This window comes from Pelobates fuscus, chromosome 8, assembly GCF_036172605.1.
Source record: "Pelobates fuscus isolate aPelFus1 chromosome 8, aPelFus1.pri, whole genome shotgun sequence".
Taxonomy (NCBI): domain Eukaryota; kingdom Metazoa; phylum Chordata; class Amphibia; order Anura; family Pelobatidae; genus Pelobates; species Pelobates fuscus.
In genome coordinates, this window is record NC_086324.1 from 28,912,260 (window position 1) to 28,934,248 (window position 21,989).

General features: G+C 34.6%; 1 protein-coding gene across 3 annotated transcripts in view; it reads left to right on the forward strand.

Moving 5' to 3' along the window:
- The window catches only part of GALNT13 (polypeptide N-acetylgalactosaminyltransferase 13), a 235,298-nt gene that overhangs the window by 153,873 nt on the left and 59,436 nt on the right, over positions 1 to 21,989 (forward strand). For all 3 annotated transcript variants that reach the window (XM_063429525.1, XM_063429523.1, XM_063429524.1), the window contains exons 5-7: positions 394 to 564; positions 4,187 to 4,304; positions 7,722 to 7,902. In XM_063429525.1, the coding sequence (XP_063285595.1) occupies positions 394 to 564; positions 4,187 to 4,304; positions 7,722 to 7,902 (470 nt within the window). The remainder of the gene's footprint in view (positions 1 to 393; positions 565 to 4,186; positions 4,305 to 7,721; positions 7,903 to 21,989) is intronic.

The window sequence follows — 21,989 nt, forward strand, 5'->3', positions numbered from 1 at the left end:
AGTTGGCACCCAGACCACTCAAATGGGCAGAAGTGGTCTGGGTGCCTGGAGTGTCCCTTTAAGGATTGGATGCAATTTCAAAGTAAGCATTATGGAATTTGTAGCTCTTGAGTTGTAGGGCTACCTCAAGGATGCAAGTTCAATACCGCTATCTGTAATTGTGGTGTTTTAGGAAATACTTACCTCTCAATAATATTATGCAAATCTAAAACCTCTGCAGAGGCCATTAAAACATTTCTCAGTCAATCCTGGTTTTCTCATTGTTTTCAGTTGCAGTGTTGTGACTAAATATCAATGCAAACCCCTCATGTATAACTAGCTGTAACAAGTACTTTAATTCATAAAAGTAAAAAGTAAATTGATATTGAATAAAATAACTTAATTGCCTTCCAGAAAAACTGTTGTTTGTCCCATAATTGATGTCATAAGCGATGACACATTTGAATACATGGCTGGGTCAGACATGACATATGGTGGATTTAATTGGAAACTGAATTTTCGATGGTACCCTGTTCCACAGAGAGAGATGGACAGACGAAAAGGAGATAGAACCTTACCTGTAAGGTAAAAGATTTATAATGTTGTGTACAAAAACCGTTTCTCCTTCTTATAAGGAAACATTATTGATTAAAAAAAACAAGCACATTTTTCACATTTTGCTTATAATAACTTTTACACATACAGTTCAACTAAAAAAAAATAACTCAAAATAGATCCATGGATCAGTCCTGATTGTTAAATGTCTCATAGGTCTAGGATCTACATACTTACATTATTGGTAGTTAACAGTAACTTTATACCAACACCCACCAACACTATAGAAACCCTTCTTCTAAACCTATGCTAGCACTAACTCTAACCATATACTTCCCCTAACCTTACTCTAACCTTAAACCTACGATATCCCTAGCCCTAACCCAGCATTAACTCTTATCTTATTCTAACACTAACTCTACACTAACCATAGATCTAACCCTACCCTAATAACTCTAACACTACCCCTAATCCCAACCCTAAGGAATATCCTCTACTATTAATAGTACTAATGTCAGCAGATGGATTCCCTAGCTACAAAAGTAGAGAGTTGTATGTGACCACCATCTATTGGCTGTTTTTAGCATTGCAATGTTAGTTCTCTGTAATGCTGAAATGTCTGCATGCTGCAGTGTGATTGGTGCCAGGCAGCTGGCAAAGCCCAGCAGTGATCACAAATGGCAGGGAGCATACAGGGAGCATACAGTCAGGGTATGTTCAGACCCGGGGGTCTTCCTTAAGCATTAGGGAAAGCCAAGAATCACCATAACTGAGCACAATCCACTCAACCACTGTATTCTCAATGCATTTAAATGGCTGTATGCAGCGTCAGTTTGAGCTCATCAGTCAGCCTGGGGCCACTAAATGTGGTCTCAGCTGTCAGAGGGGAGCCACAGGTATGGATTCTTAACTGGGAATTCCATAGTATGACTTTCAAGTGGGGCATTTAAATGCCCATTTAAATGGCTGCATGCAGCACTAACTTTGCATGTTGCATACAGATCCTCTATCAGTCTGGAGCCACTAAAATGACCCAGCTGACAGAGGGGATTTAACCCTGCTCATACCAAAACAGCATTAAATCTCAGTACTGGTAGGATGTAATGACATGTCCTGACATCAGGAAAGTATTAACTTATGTAGACTAAATGTCTTGGTTGTGTTGATACCAATATGTTTACAAAATATATACACATTGTACAATTTACACAGAAAATCTCCCTCCGCCTTTATTTATTTTTCTCTCTCTTTCTCTCAAGCACACACAACTATACTTTTTTAGTTTGATGTGAAATATCTCCTTAAAGTTATGATTAACCAAACATAGAATTGAAAAGGATATAAATAATACAAATCTAGGAACACTTACAATATTGTAATTAGTTCATTGTTATTTCCTGGGCCTACCGCCCAAAAAGCTTTCCTGAATTTCACTGGAACAGAGAAAACTACTGACCATTGTCTGCCAATAAAAGAGTTTTCTTGTATCTGGAAATGTGTCATGTTTCAGTTTTATGTACCATGCGATATATTCAGCTTAAATATCAGGAAAATGTTTTAAGCAACACTGCCCTCTACTGTTAAAGGTGTAAACAGTTTTCACAATAATAGTCATTCTATTATAATTCTATTATAATGCGTTCTTCTTGTGTGAATATATATTTTTTTCTGTATTTACTACCATGAATATTTGCACAATCATATGCTGAGTATTGTAAACCTTTATTTCTGGTAGCATGTGGTAACAGGTGTGTTTGGTTTAACTTGCCAATTGTGAATGGATATTAATTTCCATTTTACATATTGCAAAGCTGCAGATATTGCATGAATTCTATTTATAGATCATCTCTAATTATCCATTTGTAATAAATAAAAAAAAAAAAGATTGACAATGTTCCAGTCTTGGTTGTAAACTTGATGTGAGCATTATTGAAAGAACAGGCATCCTTTTTCTCTCCCCCTCCAAACTAGTATGCTTATTGAGACTTTGACACATTTGACATATCTCATATAAACACAAAAATAAAATACCAGTTACTAAAGTATTTTCCCCAGAATATTTGATAGAGAAGTAGCCAGTAAGTTCAAGTTAAGACATTTTTGTCTTGAAGTCATTCAAATAACTCTGTTTCCAAACTGATCTGCTTTATAACTACATAATACTTTGCCTACTAGAACACAGTCTTCTTTTAAGACCTCAGCAAAATTACAACGTGACTCTCTTACTGCTTTTGAATAAATTGAGTTATAGCATAAAGAACTAAATTTAAAATCTCATGTAGAATGACTGCTAAATGACTACCTTAGCTAAATGTGATATACAAATGTTATAATACAAATGTTCCTTTTAGTTCTATTCTGTCTCAAATATTAGTAGATAATTAATCATTTAAAGTTTGGGTTAGAGTGTAAGGAAGGTTGCAGGCAGAGTTGCTTTTATCTTTAGTTATGTTAGTAAACCTCTTTGTGTTTTTTAAGGGTAAGCGAGTGAATTAATTAATATGGTTAACAAGGCTCAAACAGTAATGGCTAGATGACTAGGTCAGAGCATCTCCCGGTATGCAGATGTTAGTACATACCAAAAGTGATTCTAGGAAGGACAACCGGTGAAGGGCATTAGGGTCATAGCTAATTGAAGCACAAGAGGCATGAAGGCTAGCCATCTCGTCCGATCACATAGAAGTGCTACAATAGCTAAAATTGCTAGATAGCTACAGGTAAATAAGCAGAGCACACAAAAAAAATATGTTTTTCTTAATTTTACAAGGCTACTTAAAATCACACGTCTTAAGCAAATATAGGGGTTCTGTTACACTATATAGTCATAATGTGTAAAGTTCACTACTACTTCACAGTACCCCAATATAAGTGGGTCCTACACTAGTTTTAACATTGGAGATGAACATACTAACTGCATAAACTGCTTCCACAATCTCTCTTTAACCCCTTAAGGACACATGACATGTGTGACATGTCATGATTCCCTTTAATTCCAGAAGTTTGGTCCTTAAGGGGTTAAATGTATGCTTTCCTATGGTCATTAAAGTGGCACCTATAGTGGATAGGTGGGTATTCCACCCAAAAAGTATTCTAGTCTGGATTCCAAATACACACGGTAAAAAAGGAATTGGGGGGAACACATGGAACGTGCAATTCTTAGTAGTGGTGCTGCCAATAAAGTCCAAAATATATACAAAATGCAATGTACGGATTAAGATACCATAGGACATGCTCAGAGGTCTTGTGCAGTGTTCATTTTGGCAGCAAATTTCAATTTCATTTTAGTCCTAGTCTTTTGACTAAAAAGCCATTTTCGTTTTAGTCGTATTTTATTCATCTGAATGGTTTTAGTTTTTGTCTGGCTTAAATTGACTAAATCTCCAGTATATTTTAGTCAACAAAATCTCCAATAGATTTTAGTAAACACGACTAAAATCTAATGGGTTTAGTTAAAGCCTCTATCTGTCTCCCCCCCCCCTTTTTTGCCCCTTCCCCAGCACCTCTGTGTCTCTTTGTGTCCTCCTAACCTCTCTAGGTGTCTCTCTCCCAAGCCCTGGTCTGTCTCTTTTGCCTCTTCATTAGAGCTGTGTATAAAATAACAATTAAAATATTTACTTTAAACGAAACCGTTCAAATTTCATACTTTCTCCAGGACACCTACAATGGCTGGAGGACTTTTTTCAATTGATAAGAATTACTTTGAGGAACTTGGAACCTACGATTCAGGAATGGATATATGGGGAGGAGAAAATCTTGAAATGTCTTTCAGGGTAATTATTATTATTCCTTTTTTTTTTTTTTTTTGCAAGGTATATTTGCCATGAAGATTGACACTGTATTTTTTTTTTAATATCTCAATAATATAAATAATATAAATGGGATTGAATCTCAAGAGACATAACTCACAATTAAATTAGAAATGAGAGTACATGAATAATCCTGCATTTTACAATATTGATATTTGTCTTTTATGTGTGGTTTGACAGCTTTGGGTTATATTGTTATAATTGTATGTAATGTATAAAACAATGTGAAGTGATTAAATACCATGTTTAAAGAATATATTATCATTATACATTATTATATATTAGCAGTATTTTAATATGAAATGAGTCATCATGATAATACAGTTATTAAATGTGAATATATTTATGACATTTCCTAACATTTGCTCTTTGGTTACTAAATTATTACCAATGCTAAACACAAACGTTGTAGTTACGTGCATACTTAGTTTATGCACCTTTATTAGTACACACCTCCTTTAGTGTATAATTGCTAAATTACTGTGTAATACGCAACAGCATATTGCACATTCTTTTTCCCCTTGTTTACCTTTTGCTCTCTACCTAAAGGTGGAATGTAGTGCAAATTAAAATGAATATAAAAAGGAAGTTAATAGATACCAAGAGTTAACTTGATTTCTTTTTCTAGCAAAGTCAATATTTGTATTTCATTGTATTAATTATCAATCTAACATAGCATTGTTACTGTAACGGATCTGCCTGGCACCCTGACTGGGTACCTCCGTTAAAGGATGCTCCTAGCGTTTCCTGAGGACTCCAAGCACTCTGGCAGACACCACAATCACCGAATCTGAGAAGCATATAAATCTTCTCAAGCCTCTAAATGCTGTAGACAGTGGAATAGGAACCATATGAATAGGTTTGCACTACTTGCAGTCAAATTGAAACAGCATGCAATAAATCCTCCCCCAAGAATGAGACGACACTTCACTTTGAGGGTTAAAACAGGAACTGCAGATTTATTCACACACTGTCTTATAAAGGATTCTCCCATGCAAGGGAGGGATTTACAATACACCAATCACACAATGGTTACATCCCACAGATTCCCTCCCCTTAGCCTGGGAGGTAATCCAATTATACATACATTTTAAAACATACTTTTTAACCAACATTCATAACTCTAAAACCACACATCCAATTCACATTAAAAAAAATACATATTCACAATCAATCCATTCAGGGGAACAACATATCAAAAAATGGCATGAATCAGACCAGGGGTTCAGAAGTTAGCAAAATATCTGGCACATGGCTATCTGGCCCAGACCGGTTTCAGAGTCTTCTATCCTGGAGTAATTGAGAAGTAATTCAATTATCTCCCAGGACAGAGACAAGACTCCATTATGCACATGGTGAGCACAAAGCATTAAAATACTATAAAATACACAAAGTCACATTTTATACATAAAACAGATGTCACATATCCCCAGATAGCTGGGATCTGAGCGCATAAAACTACCGAATAGCGCTCAGATCCTATTCACACAGTTCAATTGCCATGGAGCCGAAGTCTTTAACAACACGAATGGGCTCCATGGCATAGCTATCTGGGTTAAAACATTCACATAAAGTCGGGTCCATAGTCCAAAGACAAGAGGCGGGCAAGCAGCCCTCTCCAAGGACACGTGGCGAGGACGGGTTCGCCACAGTTACTGTGTAGGCTCTGGACTTAAAGGGACACTATAGTCACCAAAACAATGTTATCTTAATGAAGCAGTTTTGGTGTATAGATTATGCTACTGAATTCACCCTGCTCAATTATCTTGTAATTAGGTGTTAAATAATTAGTGTTTCTGTTTATGCAGCCCTAGCTACCACTCCCCTGGATGTAACTCGCACAACATGCATGAAAAATAAATGGTTTTGGTTTTCAATCAGATTTGAACTTACTTAAAAAGTAATTATCTTCTAGATGCTAACTTACATAATAAGTTATTATCTTCTGCTCTGTAAATTGACACATACTATAGGCTTCTGCAGTAGCTAGCAATCTATTAACAGTGCAGGAGATAAATTCTAAATTAAACAGTCTGCATTAAAAGAAGTGTAAACATTAGATCTCACTTTACAGGAAGTGTTTACGAAGGCTGTGTAAGACACATGCAGGGAGTTATAACTAGAGGTGCATAACCAAAGTGATTTAACTCCTAAATGACAGATAATTGAACAGTGAGACTCTGTGGGACAACTATTTTTTCCACTACACATCATTCAGTTTTTTTGCACAATTCCTCTATAATGTATGACATTCTATATTACTGTGACTATATTTCTGATCCACTACAGTAATATCACTGATTTTCACAGCTCTTCATCAACTTCAAATGTGATATAATCACCCCAATATAATAAATGAAATAGTAGATGCACTAAGGTCCATTGATCCATCAGTATTTTCGTTTGTGGCTTTGCTATTTAGTTAGATAAAGTAACTATTTACATTAAACATGCAGAATGAATTACAAAGCAAAGCTTAGTGAGCATTTTCATTATCACAATAATGTAGAAAACATGTTAGGTTAATTGGATCCTTGTTGTTGGTATTTAGTGTAGTTGCAGTTTAATTCAAACCAGTGTTTCTAACATTTTATTATTTGATTAGCATCTATTATATACATATTTAATTAATCACTTACTTCTCATGTAGACATTGCTACAAATATTTTCACATTTAAAGTGTTGTTCTAATTTTCTTTAATTATAACACACACAAAAAAAAAACACCAACAATAATCACAAAGGCAGGAGAAAATACTACCATTATTTATTAATTCACAAATAAATTATTATGTAAATTGTAGACAAGAAATGAATACAAAATATCAGATAAGTTTGAAGTTGTATATTCTGATTAAATCCATAGCTTAGAATGCTACATTCAGATTTAGGTCATGTTCTTGAGATGTGATGATTTTCTGGATAAACCAAAGAATTATCAGCTCATGTTGTATATTAAAACAAAATAACTCCTCGTTCTTCCTCTTTTATTGTAGTCTTACAAATAGTAGACCCCCAACTTAAAATCTCATATTGTACGCTGCTGGTGAGGCCATAAAAGTTACCTACCACTGGAAGCCTGGAAGCACGAAGGATAAATATCTACTTGCATTGCTAGTAATAAAGAAAAACTTACTCCTCAACTTCCTATATTACTTTACTATATTGTTTACTAATCCATTAATATATTTTTTAGCTGTATATCCATGGGTGCATCAGTGATGGTGTTTCAGAGATAGCCGCTATATAAATTCAGCATAATCAGACATATCTGCTTATGAAAACTAAGCAGTGCTTGCAGATCAACACAATAAACCATTATTTTTGCTACTTATTCTCAATATCTATCTGTACCTATTTTTTTCGTGCAATCCATTTCAGATTTGGCAATGCGGTGGATCACTTGAAATTGTAACCTGTTCCCATGTTGGCCATGTTTTTCGAAAAGCAACACCTTACACCTTTCCGGGTGGCACAGGTCATGTTATCAACAAAAACAATAGAAGACTAGCCGAAGTGTGGATGGACGACTTCAAGGACTTCTTCTATATCATATCTCCAGGTAGGTATATAATTAATAAAACAATACATTTAATAAAAAAAACATTTAATATGTAAAAAAAAAAAAACATGGGTTATAACTGTTAAGCAGAAAAAAATAGCCAATGATATTCAATGGTCATAATGAATGTACTGAATGGAACAAAACATTTTATTGTTTTTGTGTTAAATCTTGCACAGCATTTGCAGTTATTTTACATGTTTTGATATTATCCATTAGTTAGAACTGATATTTTCCTACATACAATGGTGCTACTACAACTGGATTACTGTTTGCTTTTGGGGTAAAATATTTATATCTAAATGAGGCTGCCGATTAGAAGATAAAACGTATGCTTATTCTGTTTCTTGAGTGCACTGGAAATTCGCCTGGAAATTTGTACTTGAATTGTCTTCTTGGGTTAGACCAGTCTGGTATGTTCTGGCATGTTAATCCTTATTATGTTGACATATCCCTCTAGAGTATTATGCTAACCCTTTAAAAAAAAAAAAAACAAAAAAAAAAACTGTTTAGAATCCCTAGTAGAGCAGTAGTTATTACATGATCCTGTTAAAAACCTGTCAATTTAGGTAAAACCTCCCTGGAATCTAGAAATGGGTGAAGCTCCCCTCCCTGTATTTCATGTCCAGTTCCTACATGATTGGTGCCCTCTGATGGCCCATCAAATGCTTCTCATAGAGACCATTGATCTGACCATTCTTCTGGAATTGTAGTTAAAGAGATACTCATAACCACTTCATGTCAGGGAAGTAGTTAGGGATGTAGTTATTGTGCCCAGGGTCGCATTTAGTATTAAACAGTTTTTAACACTGATGTGGAGTCAACCATGTACCTATCTGCAAAAAAGATTTTGAAGAATTACATACTGTGGGTGGCCTGTGGCAGGTTAATGCCCTCAGTCTATCAGTGCTATTTGAGCTAATGCTTCCCCGTTTGTGAGCAGTTCTAGATAGGAAGCTGAGTCAGTGTCTCCTGGACTCCAGTAAGGTGTGGTGTGAAACCTTTAATATGATTTAGCATTTGAAGGTAAAAATGCACAGAGGAACCATAGCACCATCACCACTTCATTGATATAGAGTTGTTATGGAGTGGTCATGGTGCCTGGTGTAGTGTATTCCTTTAATTAAAAATACATGTAAAAATCCAGACTTATAGCTAATCTGTGACTATAACTATGTTGGGGATCAGCATTAATGTTTTAAATTCTGTTATCTATTCACTATTACTGTATTTATAGTCATTAAACGATTAACATTTCTGGGTGTTGAGTCTGTTGACTATCCCCTCAATAGATACAGCTTCTCCACTCTTCACAAGGGTTAGGCGTGCAGTGCTACCCACCAGCAATTTATAGACGAGGGGGGGCGGGGTTACAGGACAAGGTACAATGGAATAACATATATTGCTATTATGTTTCAGCTATAAATGATGCAGTAATGATATTCCTATGGGTACAGCGTCTTGCAGAGTATTATTTTGACTTTTAAGGTTTTGGCTGTCAATCTCGTTAATGTGTTTACCTCCGTGTCACATAAAAACATATAGTTTTACATAATGTTTATCTGAATTACAGATATGTTATGAAAACATGCAGTTAAAAAAAACCAGAACAGATATTGTGTAGAATAAGTAACAGAATAATAAATAACATTTTAGTTTTTTTTTATGTTTATTGATCATCTCTCTCCAACTGTTGCTAAGTGTCTATTGATTTATGCCAGAAGGAGTGCACACCAAACGTTGATTTGCAATCAATATGAATAAAATCTCCTTCGCCATTCCAAGTAATTACTTGTGTGCTCAAACTTAACATTAGTATTGTCACTTTTAAACTACGATTCTAGACTTCTTGGAAGAATAAATCTTGAAATGTTGATGAGATGGAAACTAGTTGTTTATAATTAGAGCAATCTACTAACACTATACGTTATCAGGCATTGGCCTCAGCAGTAGGTGGCCCCATACTGTCACATTTTAGATAAACATTATACTTGTGCACAGCAAAAAAATGTGGTTTATCTGAATCGACTTATCTGAAAAAACTAAACTGTTTCAGGCAGTTCTGGATTTGTCCATGTGGAATTTTGGTTCAGCCAAATTTCTTCCATGCATGTTTCAGCAAAAATGATTCGGATGAACCAAAATGGTGTGAAAATTGGCTAATCGTTGTACTACAAAATTTTAATATTATCTATATGTTTTTCAGTAAACTAGTAGGCTCGTTTACGCACCATTTAATTTACAGATAAAGTGATAAAAAATAACCAATAGAGGGAAGAATGGCTGAGCAGTAAAATATATATGTATATATATATATTTACAAATGTATGTTATATATTTATTAAATATATGATATGTAAATATAGATTTTTATTTTACCGCTCCACCTTTATTTGCCTTTATTGGTCACTTCTCACTTGATCTGTCAATAAAGCTAAAGTTTAGTGGTTGGTACATTAACCATCAATCACATTTTTTTCCATCAATTATCTTTTTTTTTTTGGCTTCACAGATGGAACTCTAAATTATCGATCAAATTAAATGGTTTTGTCCATTTCCAGTTCCCTTTGTTTTGTTTTTCATCCATATAGCATTTTGGAGTTCAGATTCTAAAGCAAACAGACGATCCCTCAAAATTTGGACAGGTCACAATTCATTTGGAACTGAATGCACGTCTAGTATCCATGCATTTTGTGACCGTTACACCTTTTTGTACTCACATGGTTTCAAACTCATATTAGTCCTTTATTTTAGTCCTGTGTGAAGGAGAGGGGGCATTTTTATTCTATTTCTATACTATATTCTCCTAAACGTAATACTGAATTAAGGAACAGAGGATGTACGGCCTATGGATTCTAGGAGGCTGCATATCGGTTCCATATGGGTCTTTTTGTCAAACTATTTTGAACTTGTGTCAGAAAAAATGAAGGATTGCCCTGCACTATAAGTCCAACCCTTTGAAGATATGAGATATGAAATAATGAGCACATTTCACTCAGTTCTATAGTTTGAGTATGTGTTTTGTGCCAACTCTGTGCTTTGAAAGGCTGCAAGCACTGGGGTATGGTTTGATTTGACTATGTCAATTCTCCACAGCCTTTGAATGGCTGAAATGTCACTGAACATTTCACCGCTGCTGATTTGACACACACTCCCTGTAGATCATACCTCTCTTTCTCTGAAATACCTCAACTAATTTTTTTCTCCCCATTGTTTGTATGTTTTCTCACAGCAATAAACAGTTACATAATGGATTGAACTGAAAATATGAGCTTGTGTCATCCTCTCATAAATAGTATTGACAAAAATATGTTAATTTCACCTTTCGATGCTGCAGAAGAGATTGTAACATTGTCAACCTAATCCTTTATCTTGTGGCTTTAACCCCTTAAGGACCAAACTTCTGGAATAAAATGGAATCGTGACATGTCACACATGTCATGTGTCTTTAAGGGGTTAAAAGGGTAACTCACAGTTAATACCAGGTCCATACACAAACATTTGATCCAGCAGTAACTGAGCGATCGTTACATCAATTTGATGGGGTGCCTGTGTCAGGTGGTGAAAGGTTCACTTTTCACTTTGATTGCCCTTAAAAATATGCTCACACCATATAACATAGACATTTTGAACACAAAATCCTGGAGTAAAATGTCCTCATTATGATACATTGGTGGGTTCAGACTTTACGGAATTATTTTATTGAAAACTGCAACCAGTTGAAGCCATGTAATGTGTGAATGTTACCAAATGGAATAATGCAATACTTAACACGCATTTATTGATTTGATTTAGACACAGATAATGCTCCATATAACAGACATTTTGACCATCAGTTTGGATTCAATATAGGAATAAAATAGACGTAATATAAAATAGAACTGATGCCATCAAATGATCACAAGATCTGCTGTAATTACATGTAGGGTATATACATTGTACAATGAATTACGAGTTCATAGGCAATTAGCACAATTTGAAAAAAACTACATTTAAACTTAATAAAGTTGAGAAATCAACATATACAAAATGGATATAATACACACACATGTATTACATAAAAAGATTGACATGATTTATTCTGAAAGGATCTAAGAACCCCACTTGTTTTTATTGGAATCAATATGATTTTTTATTAGAATCAATAAGACATTGATGTTATTTTATTGTCTTTTTGACACATTTACACTTCGAAGGTAATGTCTCCCCCGGTGCTTAATTTACAGTTCCATTGATTTTCTTTCTATGTAAATATTTTCCCAAAATGTAGATCATCAGCCAGGCGTATAATGTCCCCATTAATGATAATGTTCAGCCGGTAGGAATGGGCTAAATGTCATTGGATCAAATACAAGTAACACATTTTTATGGTAGTGGAAGCAATCCGCTCACTCCCCTTTTTGATTATTTCATGACCTTTAGAATTCACACTTATTAGGCCTTTCATAACTTTTCTAGGTTTTTTTCAAACACCTTAATATAGTGAATTATTACCCCTCAATCGTTACAAAATATTGAAATGAACACACGAAGGCTCTTGTCTGTTACGTTCACTTGCATGAACAGTTGTTAATTTTTAATGAGTGAGATACAGCTTGTGGCTGCATCGTGCATAGGGGTGTGAGCCATGCAGTAATTACTATGAGAATCAGTGAGCAGGATGTTCTGAGATAGTACAGGTAATGTACACAGTGGTCAAAATCTCTCACTCTTTGATATAAGAGTTTATGTGGAGGGCACGTATCAGGGTTTAGAAGATATTATTTAGATATCACAGAAATTCAATAGCAAAGCTACATAAAATTAAACTAATATAAACCAAGAAACATATAAATAAGACATGATAATATTTTACAATTACTTTGAAATTCCACAAAACAAACAAAAAAACAACAGCATACTCAGTGCTTTGTTCTGGCTAAATTCTATATCATCCCAGGGAAATACTTCCATCTACTGGTTATTTTATATAATTACAAACAAGAACTCACCAGATTATGATACAAAACCCTCCAGAAGGGTTATACTGTGTATATTCATGTTTTCCATAAACTGGTGTGGTCTTCGGCTGGTAATAAATTAAAATACTATATTTAAATAAACCACAGGATATTATTAATTGACTTCTGAGTTTTAGCATCTAAGATAGGATCATTTACTTGAGAAGCATTGTGTGCAAAAAAAATGTCTTCTGGTGAAAATGTGTCCAGAGAGTTCTTTTAATTTCAATTTTGGAGGCTGATATTAGACTTGTACACAGTGGAATTTCATGGAATTTCAGTATTTTAAAAAATAAAAAATAAAATATTTTGGGGGGCGTCCGAATTTCATGCATGTGGTGTTTTGACTCATCAGAATTTCATGCGCTGAAAAAATTAATAAGGAAATTAAATCAAATGAACCAAAAGGGTATAAAAATGGGCCACTCAGTGTACTCTTCTATATTGTTGTACACTGATAGGCACATATTTCCCCCATTTGGTTCATGGATCAAGTGAGAAAAAGTAATCAATTTGGGGGAGTTGGGAGGGGGGGGATAAGTAGCACTACATGTATATTTCTAAATATATATGTATTTATTAAATTTGCAATATACAAATATATCAATATAGATATTTTTACTGCTCCCCTTTTTTTCTTGGTTTCTTTTAACCATCAATCATTTTTCCTTCATCAATCACATCTTATTTTGGCAGCATGAGTGGAGCTACAAATCATGAATCATACGAACATGCTGATCCATTACGATAGTTATTTGTTTCGTGATTAGTCATTTGTTTCCCAGTTTGGAAATTGGAAGTTCAAGTGATCACCCCAAATTAGGACAAATTGCAGTTTGTACCTAAATGAATCTCAAAGTCTAGTTGGTATTATCTTTACGCTTGATCTAATTTCAATATTATAATCTCTTAAGTACGAAAGTTAATCTCTGATGTGAGGTGTGTGTAGTTCAATATATTGTTTTAGCATGAAGTAATTATTTCTGTAGGACAAAATATATATTAAATGGTGTTTACACGGCCAAGTGGCAACTGGAAAAGAATCTATATATCCTGTTTATTGAATCCATTATTCACTGTAATTGTTTGAATACACGTGTTTTATAGATTGCTTCCTATTTAAAGGGCTACTTAACATATATCATAGCATCCACTTAATTCGATTAACAAATTCTGAGAAAACCCTATATACATATACAGTTTTCTTCTTCATCTATTAACGAATAAAAGATGTTCCCAATTGATAATGAATGCTGCGACTTGCTTATTAGTACAATGTGAAGGCAAATTACATGCGGATGTGTCTTAAAAACTCCTGGCAGACCATTTTTGAGATATGATTTATATTGCTTCAAATGGTTGTTTCATATGGTTTAATACAGTCTATATGCCTATTAACACATCAATATTTTGTGTATTATTACACTTGCTATACTTTCTAGTAAGAATATTAGCATGCCTATGATCACTTTACAAATAAATTAGACTAAATTGTGTGACACTGCTATCAGTTAAGTATATGAGGAATTGGTTACAGTGTGACATTTCTGGTAGCAAACCATGTCCTATGTAGGCTTCAGTGACTCTTCACAAGCCTGTACAGATTCTTCCTTATTTCTACTTCCCCTTCCTCATCCATTCCCAGGTCAAAAATGCTAAAGCTGACAGATGCCACTCTGTTCTGACACTGAAGCATTGGCAATGAAGCCAGCACGTTTGCATCATTTTCAAGTTCTGCTCGAGGAAATGTTTCTGAGCAGAACTGTGTTATGGCATGAGGTAGACAGGTGGCAGGATGCCTTTAAAGAAATCTCAAATCCCTGATCATGGTGATGTTGGAGGGAAAGTAAATAGTACATTTTTATATAAAACTGTTCATTGAAGTGAGTAGCGAGAATATTAGAAGATAATTGAATTGTGATAGTACAGTGAAACAGCAGTATGTTTGGTATGTTATAATGTCGACCTACATTGAGAAGTCACTAAGCAGAATCAGAATTCTGAACATTACTTATCATTTACACGTAGATTGTTTGCTTGATGATGATGAGGAAGAATTAACTAGATGCTCCAATATCAAATATGTGTAGCCTTGATGAAAAATGCTTCTTCTTTGTAACTGCTTTGTTCTTGCTTGTGAATTAAGTTTTTTTGCTTGTGATCACTTGTAATGACTTTACTATGTCTTTACTTGATGTACATACCTCTATAGTTTGTTTGTGAGCTCTAAATTTGTAAGAATTTCACTAGTTACAAACTCAATTTCTCTCTTTGTTTTGTTAAAGCGTGTCAACATTTGCAAAAGATTAGCAAAACCTACAAACCCAGCTTTTGTTTGATATATTTTGGAGATGGGACAAGTAACCATGTTCTCAGTTGGATGTGGCACCTATTGCTCTTACGATGATTCTTTCTCTTTCTCCTTTTCCTCATAGCAATTAGAGCACCAGGACCAATGAGACAGAATTGTATTAAATTAACTAAATAATTGCCAGTGTCTGTAATACATAATCTAACTTTTTTTTTTTATTATTCCAGTACAACAGCATATAAATGCAATATGTTTGCTGTATGGGGTGGTGATTTTTGCAGTTTATCTCATAACTATATTAAAGCATACCTTCAGGGTCTTACAGCTGGCAGAAATCATTTTTCCGAGGAGGTCTTGAAGACACAGTTATAATCAGACGATATGGGAGAGATAGACTAGATATGTTCTTTTTCTGCATAATGACTTGACAAGGAGAAATATGTCACATCAGTAAATGAGCATATCAGATGAAAAGAGATTATTCTAAAGGCTTAGGTTTAGAAGCTAACTTGCTTCCTGTTCTAGAGGACTATCTTGTGGATTGTGCTTATCAGCAGGCCTTGGGGCGGTATTTCTATCTCTTCTTTGTTGTAGAATTAAAGAGTGCCTGTTTATACAGCTAAAAGAAAAAATGAAAAATGTAATTAAGACACATTGTTGAATTTACAGTGTATGTCACTTTGAAATTAGGATAAAATCTAGATGATGTGTATCAATTCTGCCTTTAATCCCTACTAATGCCTATCTTTGGACCTGAATAAGATTTTACCAAGAGGAGTAGGTCATCGTCTTCTTCCACATTACTGACTAAGAGCAGCAACAACCTTGATGAACATTCTTCTCAGTTGATTCTCGATACCAACTATTCATATGAATGGGTTGTAATACATTTATTTGAAACAGCAGTATAGGAAAACCTGCTTATGATTTCAGATATTTCAGTGATTTAGCATTTATATTAAGAAAACTGGAAATGTAGCCCCTGGATATCTGCATTGTAATGTTGTATCCTTGCTCAGTATTGAAACATTCATCTATAACTATACGATATACAATGCATTTACATGACGTATATGTTCCGCAGGTGACAGATGTCTGTGTAAATTTGAGAGTAATGTGCATGTTTAATGTTCATATTGATTTACCGATTATTCTTGACCTTCATAAACGATTTATGGTGACATCATTCATTTCATCAATGATTTTTTATTTTTTTTATTTACACACACCAACATAGAAAATGCACTCAAAGAAACAGACAACTACATGCAGAGACTCTCGGAGAACGGTTCCAATGTGATATGCAACCGTGATTAATAAAGAATCCAATTAAAAGATAATTTAATGAGAGTGAGGAGGTGCTGAATTTATTTGCAAAAGGACAGTATTTAAAGGCAGTGGTGGAACTAATGTAGAAGGGCAAGAATTTTTTTAAAGGCCCTCCTCTAGTGCAAGGGTGGCCAAAAGGTAAATCTCTATCTGTCATACAACTCCCACAATGCTGTGCATGCTGGGGATCTAAAATGTGCCCATCCTTGCAGGGTTGTAATTTCTGAGCAGTGTTTGCGCTTTTGAATGTAGTCCTGTTTTATATGGAGTATGTGTGTGTGTGTGTGTGTGTGCATGCAGGGGTGTGTTTGTATTTGTACATTGCCATCCCATTGTACAGCGCTACGGAATTTGTTGGCACTATATAAATAATAAAATAATAATATTAATAATAATTGGAATATAGTGGTATACTTCTATGGTAATGTATGCGTTTGAGTGCAGCTGTGTTTTTGTATGTAGTGAAAGCTTTTAAATGCAGATGTACATTTGTGTCTAGTGTTGTTGTTTAAATGAAGAGATGTTTGTATATATTTTTGGCATTTTATTAAATGGGTGTGTTTATTTGTAATGTTTTCGTTTAAATGCATTAATGTGTTTGTATGTAGTATTGGCATTTAAATGCAGGTGTATATCTGTGTGTAGTAATGATTGAATGAAGAGGTTTGTTTGTATGTAATGTTTGCATTTGATTCAAGGGTGTGTTTGAATGCAGTGTTGGCGTTTGATTGCTGGGATATATGCATATATACACATACACATTGAGAGACACACACAGATACACACAATGACACATTGAAACATACAGAGATACACACCCAGATACACACAATGATGCATACTCACACTCAGATGCACACATATGCACACACTGACATACCCACTGCATGGCACAAAGATACACAAATAAAAACACACTGATCCACACACTGACACACAGATTCACATACACATACGTCATATTTTTTCATATTTCTAGCCACCATTCTGTTAACATAACCTTTCTCAGCAGGAGGGTGACTTATCTGGCTTGGTCTGACAGGAGTCTGGGGCTGGCTAAGGCTGGGTCTCTACATTCTCCTCTTCCTCTTTTCACCCTGTGCAGGCTCTTTACATGTATATGGGAAGAAATGTCAGGCACCCACTTCCTACCATCAGTAGAAAACTAACTTTAGAAAACACCATAAAACCTGTAAACGGGGGGTACTGTTATACTTGAGTGACTTCACTGAACACAAATATTAGTGTTTTAATACAGTAAAATGTATCACAACAATGATATTGTCAATGAAAGTGCCATTTGTGTGTGAAAAATGCAACAAATGGCACTCTCACTGATGATATCAACGTTGTGATACATTTTGCTGTTTTTAAACACTAATATTTGTATTCAGTGAAGTTTCATGAGTATAATAGTATCCCCCAACAACAGTTTTTTTGCTGTATTGGAAAGTTACAGGATTAAATATAGGTCTTGCAAACTAAATTCTCTGGACTTTCTGCCTGGGTTGTCAGTCAGGTCCCTAAAAGTGTAATGAGTAAAATTACTTAATTATATACAAACACATAAAAGATATTTTGTTATATAGTGTAGATTGTATTAACTGTGTGTATTAATAGTGTAGACTGTATTAGTCCAGTAGACAAGATGCCCAAATACCAGAGTATTGCAGTTTGCAATGATAACTTTTTTATTGGACTAACATAATATTTCAGAGACAAGCTTTCAAGAGTTTTACTCTCTTCCTCGGGTCTGCAGCAATACTGATATATCTGATAGAGTTTTAACACTTAAAACAACTGTTGCTTGAGGAGGGGAGGGATGTCATAAATAGCAGAAGATGTGCCTGAAAGGGAAAGGTGCAGGTTGGCAGAGAATAGCCAGAAAAAGTAAACAAACAGAGGAGAGTAAATAAGCTAGTTGAAAAGAAAAAAAACAACCACAGAAAAATTAAATAAATAAATTTAAAAAAAAAACAAAAAAAAACAGCAGAGCAAGGTATGCAAATATTTAGCTGCATATATGTATTTATATAAATTGATCCAATAAAGGCAAAGCGAGAATATTGAAAAATAAGTATATAAGACTTTAAGATCTGTGCTTATGTAAAGTTTTGGTAGTGTGTGAGAAAGTCAGAGTCTACATTAAGTCCTTAATTTCTGGTGTTAAAATGTGTGATTCCCCCTACCTCCTCTCCTCTAACATCAGTTGTTTTAAGTGTTAAACTCTATCAAATTGATCAGTATTGCTCCAGACCTGAGGAAGAGAGGAAAACTTTTGAAAGCTTGTCTATTATGTTAGTCCAATTAAAAAGTTATCATTGCATACTGCAATACTCTGGTATTTTGTCATCTTACATATATATATATATATATATATATATGTCAATAATGAATGCGGCGGTGAGGCTCATCTTCCTGTCCGCCCGCACCTCCCACGCCTCTCCCTTCTGTCAGTCCCTACATTGGCTTCCTGTGAGATATAGGGCTCAATTTAAAATTCTGGTTCTTGCTTTCAAATCTCTACATAATGCTGCTCCCACCTATCTATCCTCCCTAATACACAAGTATGTACCGTCTAGGCCCTTATGCTCTGCTGAAGACTTACGTCTATCTTCTGTCTGTACTCCCACATCTGATACTTGCCTTCAAGACTTCTCGAGGGCTGCACCGTTCCTGTAGAACTCACTTCCCTCCTCCGTTAGATGCTCACCCAGTTTCAACTCCTTCAAAAAAATCATTAAAAACCCACTTCTTCATAAAAGCGTATTAATTAAACTGTTAATAGCTCCCGACTGATTCCTCTCTTGCAACTGTCATTAGTCTAATACTATCCTTACCTTTTGTGTCACTTTATCCCACTCCCTCTAGCATGTAAGCTCATTAAGCAGGGCCTTCAACTCCTCTGTTCCTGTGTGTCCAACTTGCCTGGTTACAATTACATGTTTGTTCGTCCGCCCACTGTAAAGCGCTGTGTAATTTGTTGGTGCTATATAAATAGTAACATAATAATTATATATATATATATATATATAAATATATATATATATATATATATATATATATATATATATAGTCTTCTGTAGTAAATATTCTCTTGTGTTCTCGAGGTATAATCCAATAGATATATTAGTGTGAATTGTGAGGGTGTTTAAAAAGGTTTAAAGATAGAGAAACTAAGTGTAAGCTTGGAACAGTTAAATACGAAAAAAATTGGAAACATTCTAAATCCTGTATTGGTCTGACAAACAAATAACTTTCAACAGGGTGTTCCCATAATTCTAGAGGGAAAGAGTTGTGTTTTGAGAGTATGTCCTCAAGAGTGTGTATCCCAAGAGTGCCTATTGATGAGTCTCCTTCTTAAAGGCAAAAATCTTTTCTGTCTTTCTCCCGTCTAACTTTTTAAAGTGACCAATGGAACGGGATGGGTGTGCACTATTATAATGAATGTTGACCTCATCATAATGGTCAATGTATCAAATTTGACCAGTAGATGGTGTGATTGTTCCATAATTATTTTCATCATCAAATACAATAACTACCTTCTCTTAAGGAGTTAATTAATTTAGATTACACGAATGACATGAAAAACTAGTACGTTAATAGTCTTTCAATAATGGAAACCTGTCAGAGATCTGAAGCTTTTGGTAGACATTCAGTCGGCTACTTGGATTTAAATTTCTGATTCTGACATACATGTACTCTGATTTATCTTAACTCTAAATAGGAATATTGTAGAAATATCTATTAATTGTAGACCACTATAATGATTGAATTAATTACTCATTGATGAACACATCTTTTGACACAATCACACATTAGCTTATCTGTGTCTGAATTCTGGTTACACTGACCACATTGTTAGAATAATAGATATGTGTATTGATAATAATATGATAACATGTACAATATGTCAATCTTTTTAATAACAGCATTTTCATACAAGTGAAAGAAGAATTTCACCATAGCTCAGATATGGGCAGACAAGTGTCACACTATTCTGCTGGGTTTTTATCTCCATGCTGGTTGCTGTTATATGGCTGCTGGAAATTTATAGCTCAAGAAAATTTGATGTGGCCAAACCATTTTTAGTTAAAATAATACATTCTGGGACAGCTGAATTCTGGCCAAATGTCACTTTGGCTCAGCAGAATTTCAGATGAACATCTATATTTATATATCTCTATATTATATATTTAATAAATAGGTATTTTTACAGCACTTCTATTGGTCACTTCTTTCTTGATCTGTGAATAAAATCAACATTTAGTGGCTATCCCCTACTCTTAAATTATCTTTTTTTCTGATCAAACATCAAACATTCTCAGCCATTGCTTAGTTTGGTTGGTTTGTGATTCAGTTACAATAAGGGAATTTAAACAATCCTCAGATCGGACAAAATTCAGGTGAATTACAGCTCAGAACCAAATAAATCTAGAGACCACTCTCTAAAAGTAACCTAGTTTCATGCCTAGCATGAGAATTTCCACTTTCTAAATACATTTTTATAGAAGTAACATGTAGCAACCAAACAATATGTTACTTTTTAAACAAACAGGCTCACAGTTTCGAATTCCTTCAGTCTTATGTGTTCTAGAAGGTCTACATTCACCATGATTCCATTATATATCTGGTACACTACAAGGGAACATAAAATATGCACCTCTTGACTGTCAAATATGTATCATTTGTTTTGCAGGCAGGGAGTGTAAGAGTATAATATTATCTGAAAAAGTAATTCATTTTTTTGTTTGAAATGTGTTTGTACTTCTGTTCACTGCCAAAGGTGGCACTAGGAATGGACTTCTCCCCTGGGTAAAGGAAACAATAGTCTTGGAGATATTCATCATTAGTCAGGGAAATGGGAAACATATTTGAAAGAGGTATCACCAATCACTCCTCTTTATTATATGATAAAATCATTGAGGTAGATGCTGAGTGAGGAGTATAGGAGTGGAACATGTTCTAGAGCGTTGCAAATTGATCATACATTTAGCATGTATAGGGCATATTTATAAGGGATATACTTATAAGGGATATATTCTATGTTGATAGATATGATGAGGTTATTTTTCCTACTGAGCTTTAATAATGTATATGATATGTTGCCAGCAGACTGAATCACTTGCAAAGGGTTTCTTCTACTGGGCATAAGGGACTGCAAGCAATTTCCATTCAACTTTCCTTGTCAATGATTTGATGTAACTCTAAATACTGTTGAGAAAATTAAATTTTAATTGACTGAGAGAAATAAGTACAGTGAGAAAATTTAGTTATCCAAAGTTGTCTAAATCTGAAATGCAAAAAATAATTGGTGAGAATGTTTTAGAGCTGTCAAGGAGGTCATGTTAGAGACAAGCACAAGTTAATAACAAATGAAGCTCAAAATGAGTAGAAATTTAATCTAGTCTCATAAAGATTCAAATTTTCTTGCTTACAACATATCC